We start from the raw sequence: 17,260 nt of genomic DNA, 5'->3' as shown, positions 1-17,260 counted from the left end.
TTTTCTGCAGCAGGAGTGACTGGTATTCTTTCCCCCTTTACATGTGAGGTCAGTCTACCCTGTATTACATTTAACCTGTAGAATAACATATATACTGAAAATCATTAGAAAATCTGTAAATATTTTATTTTTTCAGACATTCATGTTTTAAATGAAATAGTGTTTTATAAAAGATAAAAAAAAAAAAAAAAGACTGGCAGCCTGTTAAAAAATACCTACATGTGAAAAAACACATTTAGAAATTTTTAAAAATTGTGAATACAAGTTGTCATTCAGAGTTAAGCAAATTGCTGAAACCTAAACATTTCCTTCTAACAATATATCTCAGGCACATCATCTTATTTCCATAGTTGCCACCTATACGTAGGAGGTCCATGCCTCTGTGATCCGGAGTACCATTGGCACACAGTAGACTTTGTGTTGTACATTGTGAATCATCTGTACTGAAAGTGCTAGTCATAAGAACAATGAAATAAGAGGGCTGCGAATGCACAATTCCACATTTTTATATAGGAAATACTTGAAATGTCAAGTCATATCAGCTATTGTGGTGATGGAGTTTAAATATCCCTGCAGGGTCAGGAACAAACCAGCTTTCCCATAAGTCGTTGTGAACACTAGGGAAGTCCCAAGGTTTATGTCTTCCATTCCAGTGGAGTAATTTTGCTTCCTGCAGAAAATGCTCTGAATATCTGGTATCTGGATTCCAGCCTTCATTTGTGTTTAGAAGAAAATAATAGACTTGTTAGAAAGTAAGATTTTTATATTGAAAATTGAATGCAAATCCATTATTTAAAAAACTAAGCAAATCAAAGAGTATACAAGGAAAGATTTACCACCTACTCTAAATCACCAAAATAACCACTGTTACAAGAATTTCTTATGAAATCCTTCCAGTAATACTCTACCTGTATGAGTGTGTGGGGGTCCGGGGATGTGACACATGCAGAGTTGCTGAATTATTTTTAATGACTTTAATGACAATGGATATATAGTTATTTTTATTTCTTTAGTGAGTTCTTTATTGAGGATATCTAGGTTTCCTTCCCTTCACAAACGTCAGTGAACACTGCACAGACTTCTGTGCATATCTTGTGCATGTCCACAGATACATCTGTAGGGTAAAGTCTTATAGGTGGAATCCCTCAATTGAAGGGTGTATGCCTTCACATTTTTGGTAAGAGATTGCCAGATTGTCCCCAGGAGAAGTTATATCAGGTTTCCTCCCACCAAGAGTTTATAGGAGTTCTTGTTTCTCTACATTTCCCCTCCTTAGTATGGCAACATCTTTCTATAATGATCTTGTTTTTACCATATGAAATGTGATGGAGGAATAAGATTCACTTCTTAACACAAAACTATCCCCATTTGGATATTGCCCTCATAAGGAGTCACTTAGAAATGGTGTGTTTAGGGATCCCTGGGTGGCCAGCGGTTCGGCGCCTGCCTTTGGCCCAGGGCGCGATCCTGGAGACCCAGGATCGAATCCCACGTCGGGCTCCCAGTGCATGGAGCCTGCCTCTCCCTCTGCCTATGTCTCTGCCTCTCTCTCTCTCTGTGTGTGTGACTATCATAAATAAATAAATTAATTAATTAAAAAAAAAGAAATGGTGTGTTTACCTTGATATTGCCATTGGTTAGAGTATTTTTAGAATATATCTTCCAGCAGTACATTAAGATCTTGCAAATGTAATGATTTTTTTTTTTTGAATCCTCTATGGTGTTAACATTTTCTATGAAAGAATTTTTTAAAACTGAAAATCCCTTGGGATGCTTAGGTGGCTCAGTGGCTGCGCCTCTGCCTTCAGCTCAGAGCGTGATCCCGATGTCCTGGGATCGAGTCCCATCAGGCTCCCTACATGGAGCCTGCTTCTCCCTCTGCCTCTGTCTCTGCCTCTCTCTGTCTCTCATCAATAAATAAAATCTTTAGGGGATCCCTGGGTAGCTCAGCGGTTTAACGCCTGCGGTGTGATCCTGGGGTCCTGGGATCGAGTACCTCAACGGGCTCCCTGCATGGAGCCTGCTTCTCCCTCTGCCTGTGTGTTTGCCTCTCTCTGTGTGTCTCATGAACAAATAAATAAATAAAATCTTTTAAAAAAAATCTTAAAAAAAAAAAAACAACACTGGGATCCCTGGGTGGCACAGTGGTTTGGCGCCTGCCTTTGGCCCAGGGTGCGATCCTGGAGACCCGGGATCGAATCCCACATCGGGCTCCCGGTGCATGGAGCCTGCTTCTCCCTCTGCCTATACCTCTGCCTCTCTCTCTCTCTCTCTCTCTCTCTCTCTTTCCTCTCTCTCTCTGTGACTATCATAAATAAAAAAAATAAAAAATTTAAAAAAAATTTAAAACAACACTGAAAATCCCTTAAGAGAGGGTAAATAGCTGGAGTTGTGTTATTCCAGCTTAACATATCATGCAAGAAAAAAAAATCTGTCTTCTATTCATAAACAGCTGTGAAGGCAGTTGCAGAAGAGGATTTAGGTGTTTCAGGCTATGGTAACATAATTGGAATGATTACCAACTTCCAAAGACTACAAAGGAAATGCTCATTTGGGAAGAAACACCTTAGAGTCTTGATTCTGTGGGAGATCATCTCTCTGCCCCATGATTGGAGGACTCCATATAGACGTAGAATTTGCTTTTAGCTAAATATATATCATAAATTCTTAAAATCTTAAGACCTGCTTGAACCCAAACTTAATACCCATTAGTGTCACATTGGTTTCTGCTTCCAAAACACACTAAAACTGAATCATTTTTCAAATGTTAGTTTTTTGGTTTTTTTTTTTTTTTTTTTTTTATTTATGATAGTCACACAGAGAGAGAGAGAGAGGCAGAGACACAGGCAGAGGGAGAAGCAGGCTCCATGCACCAGGAGCCCAATGTGGGATTCAATCCCGGGTCTCCAGGATCGCGCCCTGGGCCAAAGGCAGGCGCTAAACTGCTGTGCCACCCAGGGATCCCTAAAACTGAAACATTTTACAAATGATTTCTGTGTAGCTTTACTTTGCTGACTTCGCAGATTCCAGAACCTTTAGCATAGATGTAGTCTCTGCTTAAAAGAAAAATCACTTATTTCCCTTAGGAAGATTCTGTCCCTTCTTCCCAGTTAGATATTTCATAAAATGTGATTGCGACTCTATTCCAAGGCCATGGAGTGTTCTAACCTTATCAATGTAAACTATGCGTAACTGTTCCTACACAACCATTCTTATAGACCTACAACTTTGATGGGATTTTCTGCACATTCATTACATGGAAACATTGATATTTGACTTAACAGTCCCAACATTATTATAAATCAAACCAGATGGAACACTGGTGTCCTTAGCTCCCCTGCGTTGCTCCTGTGTGCATACAGATTCTCAGGAAAACCGAAGATTCCGATAATGAGGCAGAAGCAAATCTATACAGAATCCTTAAGAGGAGACCCAGGAACCCACCTTCTATAGTTTTATGTGTCCCTTCTTTTATTTATTTATTTATTTATTTATTTATTTATTTATTTATTTATTTTTTATTTTTTATTTATTTATGATAGTCACACACAGAGAGAGAGAGAGAGGCATAGACATAGGCAGAAGGAGAAGCAGGCTCCATGCACTGGGAGCCCGACGTAGGATTCGATCCTGGGTCTCCAGGATCGTGCCCTGGGCCAAAGGCAGGCGCTAAACCGCTGCGCCACCCAGGGATCCCATGTCCCTTCTTTTAAAAGGAGAGTAAGGGACATAACCACCTTGCAGGTTGTTCTGAGAATTAGAAATAGTAATCACCTTTATCGCCAGAACTGAGCTCAGTTCTTGACAGTGTGGAAGGTATTTTTAGTAAATATACATCCATAAGCCATTGTCTCCAATTCTAAAATCCCCAAGTGTCGGAAAACAATTTTTACTAACTTTTTTAGTAGCAAAACCTAGATCCCACTCAGCGTACTGCATCACATAAATGTATGCATCGCATTACCTTTTTTAAAATTCAAAACCTTTCCAATTTCTAAACAGGTCTGGCCCAGTGCTTGTGGCTATGGGGTTGTGGTCATGTGTTTGATTGAATGAATGTGACTGTCTTCTGCATGAGGCTCTGTGCTCAGCAATTTACATGCACTAGGTAATTTATTCCTTATAAAAACTTTATAAGGTTCTATTAGCTTCAGTTTACAAATGGAGAAACTAAGGCAAAGAAAGGTTGAATAATTTGCCCAACTTGGGTAATAAGAGTTGCGATTCCAGTCCATATCATAGGGCATTGCACTCCTATAATGAATAGTGTGAATAAAAGACTCACATGGTACACAGTCCGGAAATAACTTTTTAAAAGAAAAGTTGTGAGCTATCTAAATGCATCATAAACCATCATGCTAATTTGGTTTTGCCTTGCTGGCTACTGCAAGAGGGCAATAAAGCTGAGTGAAAAAGTTTGACAGTGAAAGTTCTATTTTAACAATAGGTAATGATTATGTAGCACATGCTATATGCTAAGCATGAGTCTAATGGCTTCTCATGAATTCCTAGAAACACCTCTCAGGCCCTTTTTTCCTTTTTTAAAATATTTTATTTGGGCAGCCCAGGTGGTTCAGCAGTTTAGCGCCACCTTTGGCCCAGGGTGCAATCCTGGGGACCAGGGATCGAGTCCCACATCAGGCTCCCTGCATAGAGCCTGTTTCTCCCTCTGCCTGTGTCTCTGCCTCTCTCTCTGGGTCTCTCATGAATAAATAAAATCTTTTATTTATTTTTTTAAACAGATTTTATTTATTTATTCATGAGAGATCCAGAGAGAGGGAGAGACACAGGCAGAGGGAGAAGCAGGTTCCCTGCGAAGAGCCTGATGTGGGACTCGATCCCAGGACCCCAGGGTCACGCCCTGACCCAAAGTCAGATGCTCAACCATGGAGCCACCCAGGCGTCCCCTCTTAGGCCCTTTTTAGCAATTGCATTTGTAGAATGTGAGCAATGAAGGTTAAATAATGTGTCTGAGATGACCTCCAAGATCACCTGGAGGACCCGAATTGAGGAAGTTGATGCCCTAGCAGTTTGGTGCTCAAAGATCTATAAAATGCACAGCTGTGTTGTCTCTCTATGATACTTACCCAGGTGCCTTATGTGCCACAGGGGGTTGATTGCGGAGTATTTCCCATGAAACACAATCAGCATGGGGGAGGTGGCCACCCCTCCTCCCAGGGAGCTGCTGTAGAGATTTTCCCTAAGAAATGGAATAGAAAAACATTTGGCCTCAAACCACACAGACTAGATAAAGTAGAAATTACTACTCTTGAAAGATGTTAGTCTCTCACTATATAAAAAGACCATAGTTTTTCATTTTTCTCTCAACTTTATATTTTGAAAATTGTCAGACTTACACAAAATTGTAAGAATACCATGAATTCCCATATAATTCACCCTAAACTCAGCATAACGTTTTGCCATTTTAATTTTCAGCATTTTTTAAAATTCTCAGTATTTTTAATGTCAAATACAGAAGAGATCAAATTCTGATCCTATATTATGTAGAAAAACTTCACTCATAAATTCAAGGTGATGATGGTATTTAAAATATCCTGATAAAAGATGAATAGGAAATAACAATGACATGATAATAGTGGTTGTGTTAGAGGGTTTTTTTTCTCTATTTTAAAATTTCAATAATGAAAAATGATACATTTTTTAAAATTCAACCTTCAAAAAAAAGTTGAGTTTATAAAATAATTCTTAAAAACAAGTCTATGGGACAGCCTGGGTGGCTCAGCGGTTTAGCGCTGCCTTTAGCCCAGGGCGTGATCCTGGAGACCCGGAATTGAGTCCCACGTTGGGCTCCCTGCATGGAGCCTGCTTCTCCCTCTGCCTGTGTCTCTGCCTCTCTCTCTCTCTGTCACTCATGAATAAATAAATAAAATCTTAAAAAAAAAATCTATGTAAGAAAGAGAAACTTGACTGAGATAAATTATTTTCAGTAGAGAAGCTTCACTAGGCTTCTGGGAGAAGACTTAAAATTGCGTTATTCATTAGAAAAACATTTGTATAAGATTCTGCAGGATCTCGCTTCCGTTTACATATCATTTGAGACTAGATTTTCATCTGTCTCCATTCTTTCTCATCAGTTCTGCAAGAGAATCTGATCTAAGACGTCTGTGAAATACTTCAAACCCCTGAGTTATGCACAGAAAATTAATTGAATAGTTCTGTTGCCAAGCATGGAGAAGGGCAGAGAGGTTTACACATACTCCACATTCTTTTGCATCCATTTCTCCAGCTGTTTGGTGATGCGCTGGTGCTTCCATTCTGTCATGTTGGCCACAATCACACCCGGATTGAAGGAGCAAGTGCTGGGGCTTATGCCAAGGTCCTTTATCGCCTTCTTCCTGTAGTCTAGGTAGCCCATGTACGTGTTCTATAAAGGAACAGGATATGCTTTTGACTAACAAATCTTTGATTTCTGGAACATAATCATTTTCTTGAAACCACTGCCCAGAATTTCTGGGTCTCCTGCTGTGTCACCAGCCACTTCCTAGAGAGTCCCTGGCTGCTTTTCTCCTTCCTTAGCCTCCAAAAGCAGTGCCCCTGCCTGGTCTGTAGCACTAACTCCCTAGACAGCCTCATCCAGTTCATGGCTTGAAACACTGTCCAGGTAGGCAGCCCTGGCCTCTCCTCTGGGTGGCTGACTCCTGCTACCTCTGCCAACTCTGTCTCCTGGAGCCTTAATTAAGGCAGCTCCCCTTACAACCCCAAACTGATCCCAATCCTGTCCCAAACCTGCTTCCCTACAACCTGCCCCCACATTCATTCCTAGCAAAAAACCCAGGGTCATGAGGTCATCCATGGCTCCTTCTCACTCACATTTCATCCACATCCATCAACAAGCCCTGTTGGTCTTGTCTTCCACAACATATCATAGGCCAACCACTGCCCACGCTGCTGCCCTCCCAGTTCAAGCCATAATTACCACTCAGGATTTCTGCAACTCCTCCTGAATTGTTCCTGCTTCCACCCTTTTCAACTTTGTCTCTATGTTACTCATCTGCTCAAACCCTCTCCAGTGGCTTCCCATCTCAGAGTAAAAGCCAGAGTTTCTAAGTTTCCCATGTCCTATGCCATCTGCCCCCACCGCCATTACCTTTCTGACATCCGGTCTCTCCCTGGCTTCCTCTGCCACACTGGCCCCCCAATTTTCCAATACAAGAAAGACCCACTCCTGCTTCAGGATCTTTGAATTTGCTGTTACCTCCTCTTGGAATGTGTTTCCCCTAAATACCTGCTGAGGTGGTTCCCTAAGTTCCTTTAGGGTCAGGCTCAGTGACACCACCTCAGTGAGCCTTCCTGTCACCCAATTTAAACTGCAGCCCCACCCTGATCCTCTGTTAAATAATTTATTTACTGACGGTCTCTTCTAACTAACATGTAAGCTATACAGTTGCAGTAATTTTAGTTTTGTTCACTGTATCACTGGCACCTAAGACCGCGTCAGGCCACAGTAAGCACATAGGGAGTTGCTGAACGGATGTGACATATCGTTTGCCCCCACCCCCCACCCCGGGCTGTCCTACCCACCTCCGTGTGATGCTCAAATGTAACATGGAAATAATGGAGACACCTGAGCACTTTCTGTGCACCAGGCTCTGTCCTAGGAACTCTGCATACATTAGCTCATAATTGCACAGAGTAACTTTACATGTATTAACTAACTTAATTCTCACAATGACTCTACAAGGGAAGTGCTCTTATTGCCTCTACTGGAAACTGAGGGAGAAGCTGATTGGTAAGCAACTTCTTACAAACCAAGAAAATGACAGAGGTTTAAACCGGGGTTACAAACCAAGTAAATGACAGAGCCGAGCTTTTGGCCAAGTCAGGTCTGGCCTGAAAGCCCAGGCCTCAAAGTGTCACATCTCATTGTGACACACATAAAATCATTTCCTGGAACTTTTTGTGGAGAACAGCATTTGATTCTTAACAGCACCTTGTCTTTAAAGCCATCCTTTTGGTTTCCGTACTCCATGTAGGTTTGACTTTCCTCATTTCCACCGGGGTAAGGAGCTCTTTACCATTGAGGAAAATCAGTACTTTCTTCTATTGAGAGGGGGTGGGGTAGGAAGCAATGATCACAACTCGAGAAACAGAACCAAAAGTTCAGGGAGTCTCTCATAGGAAACTCCATCTGGGACAGGGAGTGTGGTTCGGACCACCTACATCCTGAACAATCATCAGGGGCTGTGCTTCCTGCCTCCTGCAGTCCTGATTGGATGACTGAGCCCTGGGGAAGGGAAGGGGTGGGAGCAGCAGAGCTGGGCAGGGCCTGGGAGCAGCGAGCCCACCTGCAGCCCCACAAATCTGTTCGTGTCCTGAGCGGAGGGCAAATCACAGTCATCGGAGAAAGCTGCCGCGTGGCCCAGGGCCAAGGTGGTGTCGTAGAGTTCTTGGATATCACCTGGATTTAGAAACATCAGTGGTTAAAATATTACAGCATTTGTTTTAGAGCCACATGGAGCCTTAGGACATCAAACAGTCCCTGATTTGCCCAGGAAGTAAAGTACATGATTTGACTTTCAAGCGGCCTGGTCATTTATTTAATAACATAGCTTGTCTGTCCAGAAAGCCACTTGACAATAAGCTCAGCTTGGCATCCAGCGGGCCTGACTGGGGCTCACCTGTTTGCACGTGGCAGACAGAAAGCATCACTTAAACACCCACACTTAGCTGCCGGGAAAAGGAGGCTACTAAGTGATTTACTGCCGACTTTGACAGAGTAGCTCTCAGAAAGTCAGCCAGACTCTATAGGGAAGTGGGTACCAACCCCCATTATCAAAATATTCCTAAACTTCTAACGATACTATTCTCCCAACTTGAATACACAGTCAAAAACACTGGGCATTGAGCTATTTGGAAAATGAAGGAGATGGTTATTCTACTTATCAGCTGCTCCTTTTCCGAGTGTTCTTGGCAGTCGGCGAGTATACCTTGTACAATTACGTCATCGTCCAAATAGATGACTTTCTCATGTTGATGAATAAGCAGAGGGAGATAAAATCGAACAAAATTCAGCTGTTAAAACAACAAAAGAAGCAATGGTGGGGAAGAGACAGGTGGCTCCGTGTCTTCTCCTGCTGGAGGCGTGGCTCTGACCACAGCCTCCGCTCAACTCCAGGTATGGAGCTAAATAAAATGGGCAGCAGACATCTCACTGCAGCCTCCTGGTGCCCAGTTAGTGGACCTGGGGTGGCAACTGGCGCCGGCAGATCAGTGCTCTCCTAGATCGAAGCCCTCAGCTGCCGAGACCATGGCATGACCCTTGCACCTCTGCAAACTGCTAGAGTGGGAGTCACAGAGGCATCTTTTAAGGCCACAAATCGCCTGCCCTCCTCTACACTAGTAATTTGACTATTGTCAACTAAATCACACACGTGGGCACGGGGGTCCCAACCACAAACTCAAACTCTAGTTCCTTGGACCAGAAAATCAGACAAGTATGAGCTGAGGGTGGGAGTCATAGTTTTATTAGGCATACCACTTAATCCAAAATCCCAACTCAGCTCACACTCTGATAATAAATACAAGGAATTAGGAAAAGATCATGTTATCAGAGGGCTTAGAATTCAGTAAATTTTCAAGGATAGATTTCAGTAACAATTAGAAGGTGGCTGCATTTTCGGTAACCCTGCCATCAACACTACTCTTTATACAAGAAAGAGTCCCTTTTATAAGAACTCTTGCAGTAAAATACCTTAAGATTCCCAATGCTAGGGTAAAAGTGGGTGTCTCCTGAAGGTATTATCTCAGTTGATCCTACGAGATATAGAATCTATCATATAGTTAGATAGATTGTTTTTCCCTTAGCTGCTGGGATACGCTGGGCTAAGTTTAATGTTCAACTGCAATGCACACAGCAGCCTGTGGGTTGGGAATATTTTTTCCTGGCCCCACCATTTGGCCCCGACCCCCAACCCCTACAGGCATATTCACACACACAAACACATCCTACGTTTTCTTAGGCTTCATTTCTTCTTTAACAGCTTCATTATGTTTAGCTAAACCATCTTAAATCCTTCTGGAGCAGGTGGCTTATAAATTATAAATAAGCAGAGCTTCGTGGAGATCTAACACTGCTTCAGAAATATTCCGTGTGCATAGTGCTTTCCCCTGAGCAAGGGTCTCACCAAAGACTGTCCTCAGCATATGCGTGTTTCCTACTCACAGGCTGGAGCAATTCAGGCCTTGATGAGTCTGGTCTGATCTTCCCTTTGAGGACTACAGGGTTGAATTCCACGATTTTAAAGTTTATTTCTCTTAGTTTAGAATGTTCAATCCATTTTCTAAAGACATGACAAAAAAAAAACACAACAATACAAAAATGCCTCTAGTATACACCTCCAACCTTTCCTCAACTTGCCTATTGCCTCAATCTGCTGCTTCTTAGAAAGTTAAAAATAAAATGAGTATAGCCTTAGTAGAGTTAGTCTATAAATCCTTCTGATTTTTCCCCCCATCTGGTCTGGCTTCGAATCTTTCCTCTTTTTTTCCCCTTTAAGTCACATAACTCTGCAAAGGAAATGAAGCAAAATAGTAATAACCAAATATCTCCCCAGATCCACATAATCTCCACAGGAAACTGGAAGAACAAAAAGCATTTATTCTTTCTCATAAAGCTGCATCTGTGGCCGCTGGTCTATGTTTGCCCCGGGCCAACAGATCTGCCCAGCTATGAAGCACGATGTTCTGAATCTTCTGCTTGATGGAAGCGTCCTTACTCTGCTGTGTTGGACTCCAAGGATGATTTGCTTCTGCCTCTGTGTTCCCCTCCTGTCCTCACTTCTCATCTCATCCTCCTTCCTCTCTCCACCCTCTCCTCTTATGTCTGCTCAGTCTTAAACAATTTGTGACTATCTTTAATTCAATTCATAGTGCAATTCTTGGTAGAAATTATTTCAAAATTGCCAATGACTAAAGCCACACATGGTAGCATTTGTTGTTGCTCAAAAATTGACAAAAGAGCCAATCTTCTGAACAAAATTTAGATCTACAAAATTTGAACTGTAAAAGCAAGTCATTTATACAATGTTATATATCAGTTATATCTCAATAAATCTGTATGTGGGGAGAAGTCATGTAAATATGAAAAACACAATCCAACTGAAAAACTGGCAAGAGACTCAAGCTTGCACATCTAAGTGGCCAAGAAATATGTAAAAAACAGGGCTCAAACTAATTGGAAATAAAGGAATCTCAAGTTAAGCTACAATGAGATAGCCTTGGACACTCGCTGGAATGGCAAACCTAAAAAGACTGACCATACCATGTGGGTGGGAGTTGTTACCTGGTTATGCTTACCTTGTGATGATTCACTAATCTGTACACAGGATTTATGTAATTTTCTGTTTTTTTTTATTATTATACTTCAACGACAAGAGGGTTTTTAAAATCTTAATAATTCGAACCGGGGGCTACTACACCACCAAGGGCTGGGAGACTGTCCCTGCTCAGATGTCATCAAGCCCTGGAGCTCATGCCTTTTGTTCCAGTACAAACCCTTGCTCAGAACATATTACACACATGCCACCCTTTGGGGTTTGGTTATCTGGGTTTCATACCCACAGATAATTACAGTAACAGCAAGCTAAATGAACAATATGCAACAATAAATGATAAGAAGAGTGAGAAATGATACAGAAAATCTAGAATGTATGCAGAAGCCCTCAAAACCCATGAGAGCCAAGGACCATTTAGATTAGGAGTGAGTGTCTTCCATAGTCAGTACCTCTTAACAGTGCTATTTTTAAGTCATACATGAACACATTCTCGGGGAGCCTCACCAGCTCAGTTGGAAGAGCATGCAAGTCTTGATTTGGGGGTCATGAGTTCAATCCCTACATTGGGTGTAGAGATTACTAAAATAAATACACTTAAGAAAAATAAATTCTTTCTTAACTTTTTTTTTTTTAAAGTAGGCTTCGTGCCCAGTGTGCAGCCCAACATGGAGCTTGAAATCATGATCCTGAGATCAAGACCTGAACTGAAACCAAGAGTCAGATGCTTAACCAGCTGAGCCACTCAGGTGCCCCCATTCTCCTTTGGAATAAAGGAAATAATACTTGAAATACCCTGAACTATACCTTTCATCACTGCTCTCCCCAATCCCTCCATCCTCCCCAGAGATAGTCACTGTTAACACATGGAGATCTTTGGGGTCTTTTTCTTTATAGAAACATATATATGTACATGTACACATTTATAGTTTGGGCCTTTTTTTTAAGATTTTACTCTTAGGTAACCAACACTTTATTCTCTATAGTTAAAAGTCTGTTTCTTGGTGTCTCTCTTTTTTCCTTTGCTTGTTTTTTGTTTCTTACCTTCCATATAGGAGTGAAATCCTATGGTATTTGTCTTTCTCTGATTGACTCATTTCACTTAGCATCATACCCTCTAGGTCCATCCATGTCATTGCAAATGGCAAGATTTCATTATTTTATATGGCTAATATTCCACTCTACATATATATACCACATATTCTTTATGCATTCATCTATCGATGGATATTTGGGCTGTTTCCATAGTTTGGCTGTTGTAGATAATGCTGCTATAAATGCTGGGGTACATGTATCCTTTGAATTAGTGTTTTGGATTTTGGAGGTAAATACCCAGTAGTGCAATTACTGGACTGTGGGGTAGTTCTATTTTAAACTTTTTAAGGAACCTCCATACTGTCTTCCACAGTGGCCACACCAGTTCTAGTATGTAAAATTTTATTAGACATTGCCATATTGCCCTCTCAAAATGCTTTCCCAATTTATAAAGTGTACATTGTTTTTTTCTTAAAGATTTTATTTATTTATTCATGGCAGACATGGAGAGAGAGGCAGAGACATAGGCAGAGGAAGAAGCAGGCTCCTTGTAGGGAACCCTACGTGGGACTCAATCCCAGGACCCCAGAGTCATGCCCTGAGCCAAAGGCTCAACCACCGAGCCACCCAGGCGTCCCTAGACATTGTTTAAAAAAAGAATACGCATGCCCATTTTTCTGCACTGGATATTGTTGTCCTATTTAATTTTTACCATTTCGATGAGTGAAAAATTATATGTCATTGTCATTTTAACTTGAATTTCTCTATTAGTAACACAGAATACCTTTTCATGTTTGTCGACCATTTGTATTTTTTTCTTCTGTGAATTGTCTGTTTGTATTCTATCCTCATTTTTCTACTAGATGCTTGTATGTTTAAAAATTTTTTGTAAGAATTCTTTATATACTTTGGGTAGTAATCATTTATAATACATGTTGAAAATATTTTGCCTAGTTTATCGTATGATTACTTTCACTCACAGTATTTTTCATCATTAAAAGTTTTTGGAGGCACTTGGGTGGCTCAGTAGGTTAAGTGTCTGCCTTCAGCTCAGGTCACAATCCCGGGGTCCTGGGATCTGGACCCATATCGGGCTCCATGCTCAGCAGAGAATCTGCTTGCCCCTCTCCCTCTGCCTGCTCTTGGGTTCATTTCTCAAGTAAATAAATAATAAATAAATCCCTTGTCTGCGAATTCCAACACCCCCAAAAAATTAATAACAAACAAATAAGTAAAAGTTTTTAATTGTTACGCAGTTAAATCTGTCCACTTTTTCCTCATGATATTTGGACTCACAGTCGTTGTCCTTAGCAATATTATATAATTATCCCACATTTTTATAATACTTTAAATTTTGATTTTCTGTTTATTTCTTCTAAATCTATTTCCAACTTATTTTTTTAGCATGTTGTGTGATAGGAAAGATTGCTTAGTGGTTCAAAAATTTTAATTAGTGATGATTCTGGATCCTATTAAAATGCTATTATATTGATATCCTCCCAAATTAAGAAGGCAGAGAAAAGAGAAAGCATTTTAGAAAGACTTTCACACAACCTGCCTAAGGGCTGCAATTCTTTAATTCATTAGACAGCATGATGCATTGCTCTAGTAGAAAAATGAGGCTTTGCTGAAACTTCCTTAGCTAGGCAACACATCCATCAGGTCACCAAGCAGACCTTAGGTCATGCCCTCGTTAATTCATTAATGACATTTATCAAACCCAAAACATAGGGAACTCCATTAAGGAAAGATAAAGAAAGGTGAAATGTAGAAAACTCCAAAGTCTATAGCACACAAATTACCGGATTCGAGACAGAGTATTCCGGAGTCCAACCACATAGAAGAGAATGTTGGCGTCGGTGTTGCTGTAGATGCTGTTGATAGCAGCCATGGCGGCACCCATTCTCCCTGCCGCCGCACAAATCACCACAGGAATCTCCTCCTCCATCTCCTCAGGAGGCTCAGAGTCATCATCTGGAAACACCAAATCTATTGTCTTAGAACACGAAGGAATTTCATAGTAGGGCCATATTAAGCTGTCTTCCACCCTCCTAGGGGAAGACAGCGTAGTGCGCAAGAGACTGCCGATTGTTCTCCAACATCCAGTCTCCTCTTCTCTCAGAAATAGAACATTGGGGCAGCCCGGGTGGCTCAGCGGTTTAGCACCGCCTTCAGCCCAGGACCTGATCCTGGAGACCCTGGATCGAGTCCCACGTCGGGCTCCCTGCATGGAGCCTGCTTCTCCCTCTGCCTGTGTCTCTGCCTCTCTCTTTTTCTGTGTCTCTCATAAATAAATAAAGAAAATCTTTTAAAATTTTTTAAAAAAATAAAATGCATTTTTAAAAAAAGAAAGAAAGAAACAGAACATTGAAGGGGTGCCCGAGGGCCTCAGTCAGTGAAGAATCTGCCTTGAGCTCAGGTTGTGGTCCTGGGATGTATATATCAGGTCCTCTCCTCAGTGGGGAGCCTGCTTCTCCCTCTGCCTCTGCTGCTCCCCCTGCATGCTCTCTCTCTCTCTCTCTCTCTCTCACTACCTCCCTCTCAAATTTAAAAAAAAAAAATCTTTTTTTTTTAAAGAAATAGAGCATTGGAATTTCAGCCGGCACATAGCCAACAATGAAGACTATTGTTGCAGACTCCCTTGCAAGTCTGTGTGATCAAGATCTGACCAACAGAAGCAAACGATGAAGCCGTGAGGGTGGGGCCTGAGCCCAGGAGGGCCAGTGACCTTCTAGGAGGGACACCTTTGGCAGGGACACCAAGGCTGTGAACACGCAGGAGAGGTCATCTGAGGACATGGGGAGAACTATGAACCTACAAGGGAAGTCTTGGGAGAAACCAAGGCTGCCAACACCTGGGTCTTGGACTTGCAGCCTCCAAGAGCTATGAGAAAATAAATTTCTTCTGTTTAGGCCACCTAGTCTGTGGTATTTTGTTAAGGCAGCCCAGGCCCACTAATACAGACTTCTTAAAAATTTGGGAGTTTGGAAATTTCTTAAGATTTCCTACTGTAGGTATACAGTTCCATGATTTTTCGTAAAGTGATAGAGTTGCACAACCATCAATCACCACAATCCCATTTTAGAACATCTCCACCTCCCTGCAAAGGTTCCTTAAACTGGGTTGCAGTCAGTCCACTCCTCCCAGCCCCAGGCAACTACTGCTCTCTTCTCTGTCTCTGTAGATTTACGTTTTCTAGAAATCCCCTTTAAAAAAAAAAAAAGATTTTATTTATTTATTTGAAAGAGAGAGAGAACATAGAGGCAGGGGGAGAAGGAGACTCCCTGCTGAGGGACTCGTCCAGGACTCGGGGATCATGACCTGAACTGAAGGCAGATGCTTCACTGTTGCCTCTTTTCTAGAAATTTCTATACATGGAATTGTATAATATATGTGAGTTTTCAGGCGTGGCTTCTTTCATGTAGCATCATCTCTGTGAGGTTTGTCCATAGGGGAGCTGTAATACTGTGTTCCTTTTCACTGTTGAAAAGGACTCCACTGAGTCAATACACTACATTTTATCTACTCGATAGTGGATTCCCATGTGGATTGTTTCCAGTTTGCAGCTACAAGGAATAATGCCCTAGTAACATTTGTATACACATCTTTAGGTGGAATCATTCTCTTTCTAGATGCTCCTTATGTTCATTTAGACCAGATTATACATAGTTTTTCAACATCTGCGTCTTTGTATTCTCAACATGCTGTTGCTATCTCATAACTGCACGTATTGTAGGGTCGTTGACAGGCTAGCTGTATTATACTAAGATAAGTCAGCATTGTGAGAACAGGGACATTGTTTTTTTCACTGATGTTTGTCCAAAGCCTAAGCTGGTTTAAGAAAAAAAAGTGCGAAATGAATGTATGTAGGGCACCAAAATATTAACTGTATTTGTCTTTGGCTGATACAGCAACAGGTGATATTTTTCTCTTCTGCATTTTCCATAAATGTATTTTGTTTGATTAATATAAAAAGTAAATTATTTAAAAACAGGGGCATCTGGCTGGCTCAGTTGGAGGAGTGGGTGGCCACTGATTTCAGGGTTGTGAGTTTGAGCCCCCTGCTGGACTTAAAAATAAAATCTTTATTGGGGCTCCTGGTTGGCTCAGTTGGTTAAGTGTCTGCCTTGGGCTCAGGTTGTCATCCTGGAGTCCTGGGTTGGAGCCCCACATCAGGCTTCCTGCTCAGCGGCAAGCCTGCTTCTCCCTCTCCCTCCATTTCTCCCCCTGCTTGTGCTCTTTCATGCTGTCTGTTAAATAAATAAATAAAATCTTTTTAAAAAGTCCTAATAATAATATAATATAATATAATATAATATAATATAATATAATATACATGCTACCAGTACTTCTTAATTTTTGTGGCATTGATTTTGTGTGTTTAGAAGTTGTAAAGGTGCCATGTCAAAGAATCCACCCCTCAGGAGGGAAATTTGGCTCCTCAGGACAGCTGGAAGAGGATATAGGGGCAATTCAGGATCTTTTTTAAGTTGAGAATTCTGAGGCTATTGGTGTACTGATGGGAATGAACCAGTAGGGGAAAGATAGAGAGGACAATTTTCATAAGCAAAATCATTCAGAAATTCAAAGGATGGATGCAAAGCAGACAACCCAAGCATAGTCCAAGAACCAGTGTCAGCATCTACTGGAGCTTATCAGAAATGAAAATTCTCAGGCCTCACCTAAATCTACTAATTCAAAATTTCTCAGAGTGGGCCCAAGTATATTGTGTTTTAACAAACCCTAATTGTGATTCTTATATGTGCTAAAGCTTGAGTAGCACTGATCATTCTAGAACATCACTGGACTTGGGTGGATATTCTACAAGCAGGCCCTTGGGATCCAACCAAATTGTTGCTTATCTCTGAACCCAGCTACTGAAAGGAATCAAAGGAACACGTTTAAACCACAGTCCTAGGTATACCAACCTAATA

General features: G+C 41.4%; 1 protein-coding gene across 7 annotated transcripts in view; it reads right to left on the bottom strand.

Moving 5' to 3' along the window:
• Positions 1–131: 131 nt before the first annotated feature.
• GLT8D2 (glycosyltransferase 8 domain containing 2) overlaps positions 132–17,260 on the bottom strand; it is a 41,208-nt gene continuing 24,079 nt past the window's right edge. For all 7 annotated transcript variants that reach the window (XM_055336220.1, XM_055336217.1, XM_055336218.1 and 4 more), the window contains 7 exons: positions 14,129–14,300; positions 10,184–10,301; positions 8,949–9,033; positions 8,307–8,419; positions 6,219–6,385; positions 5,088–5,200; positions 132–711 (listed from right to left, as the gene is read on the bottom strand). In XM_055336220.1, coding sequence (XP_055192195.1) covers positions 539–711; positions 5,088–5,200; positions 6,219–6,385; positions 8,307–8,419; positions 8,949–9,033; positions 10,184–10,301; positions 14,129–14,300 — 941 coding nt within the window. In that variant the 3' untranslated portion in view covers positions 132–538. The remainder of the gene's footprint in view (positions 712–5,087; positions 5,201–6,218; positions 6,386–8,306; positions 8,420–8,948; positions 9,034–10,183; positions 10,302–14,128; positions 14,301–17,260) is intronic.

The sequence above is a fragment of the Nyctereutes procyonoides genome, unplaced genomic scaffold (genome assembly GCF_905146905.1).
Source record: "Nyctereutes procyonoides isolate TBG_1078 unplaced genomic scaffold, NYPRO_anot_genome, whole genome shotgun sequence".
Classification (NCBI taxonomy): Eukaryota; Metazoa; Chordata; class Mammalia; order Carnivora; family Canidae; genus Nyctereutes; species Nyctereutes procyonoides.
Note: the sequence above shows the minus strand (reverse complement) of the source record. Positions and strands in the feature narration are given on the sequence as shown.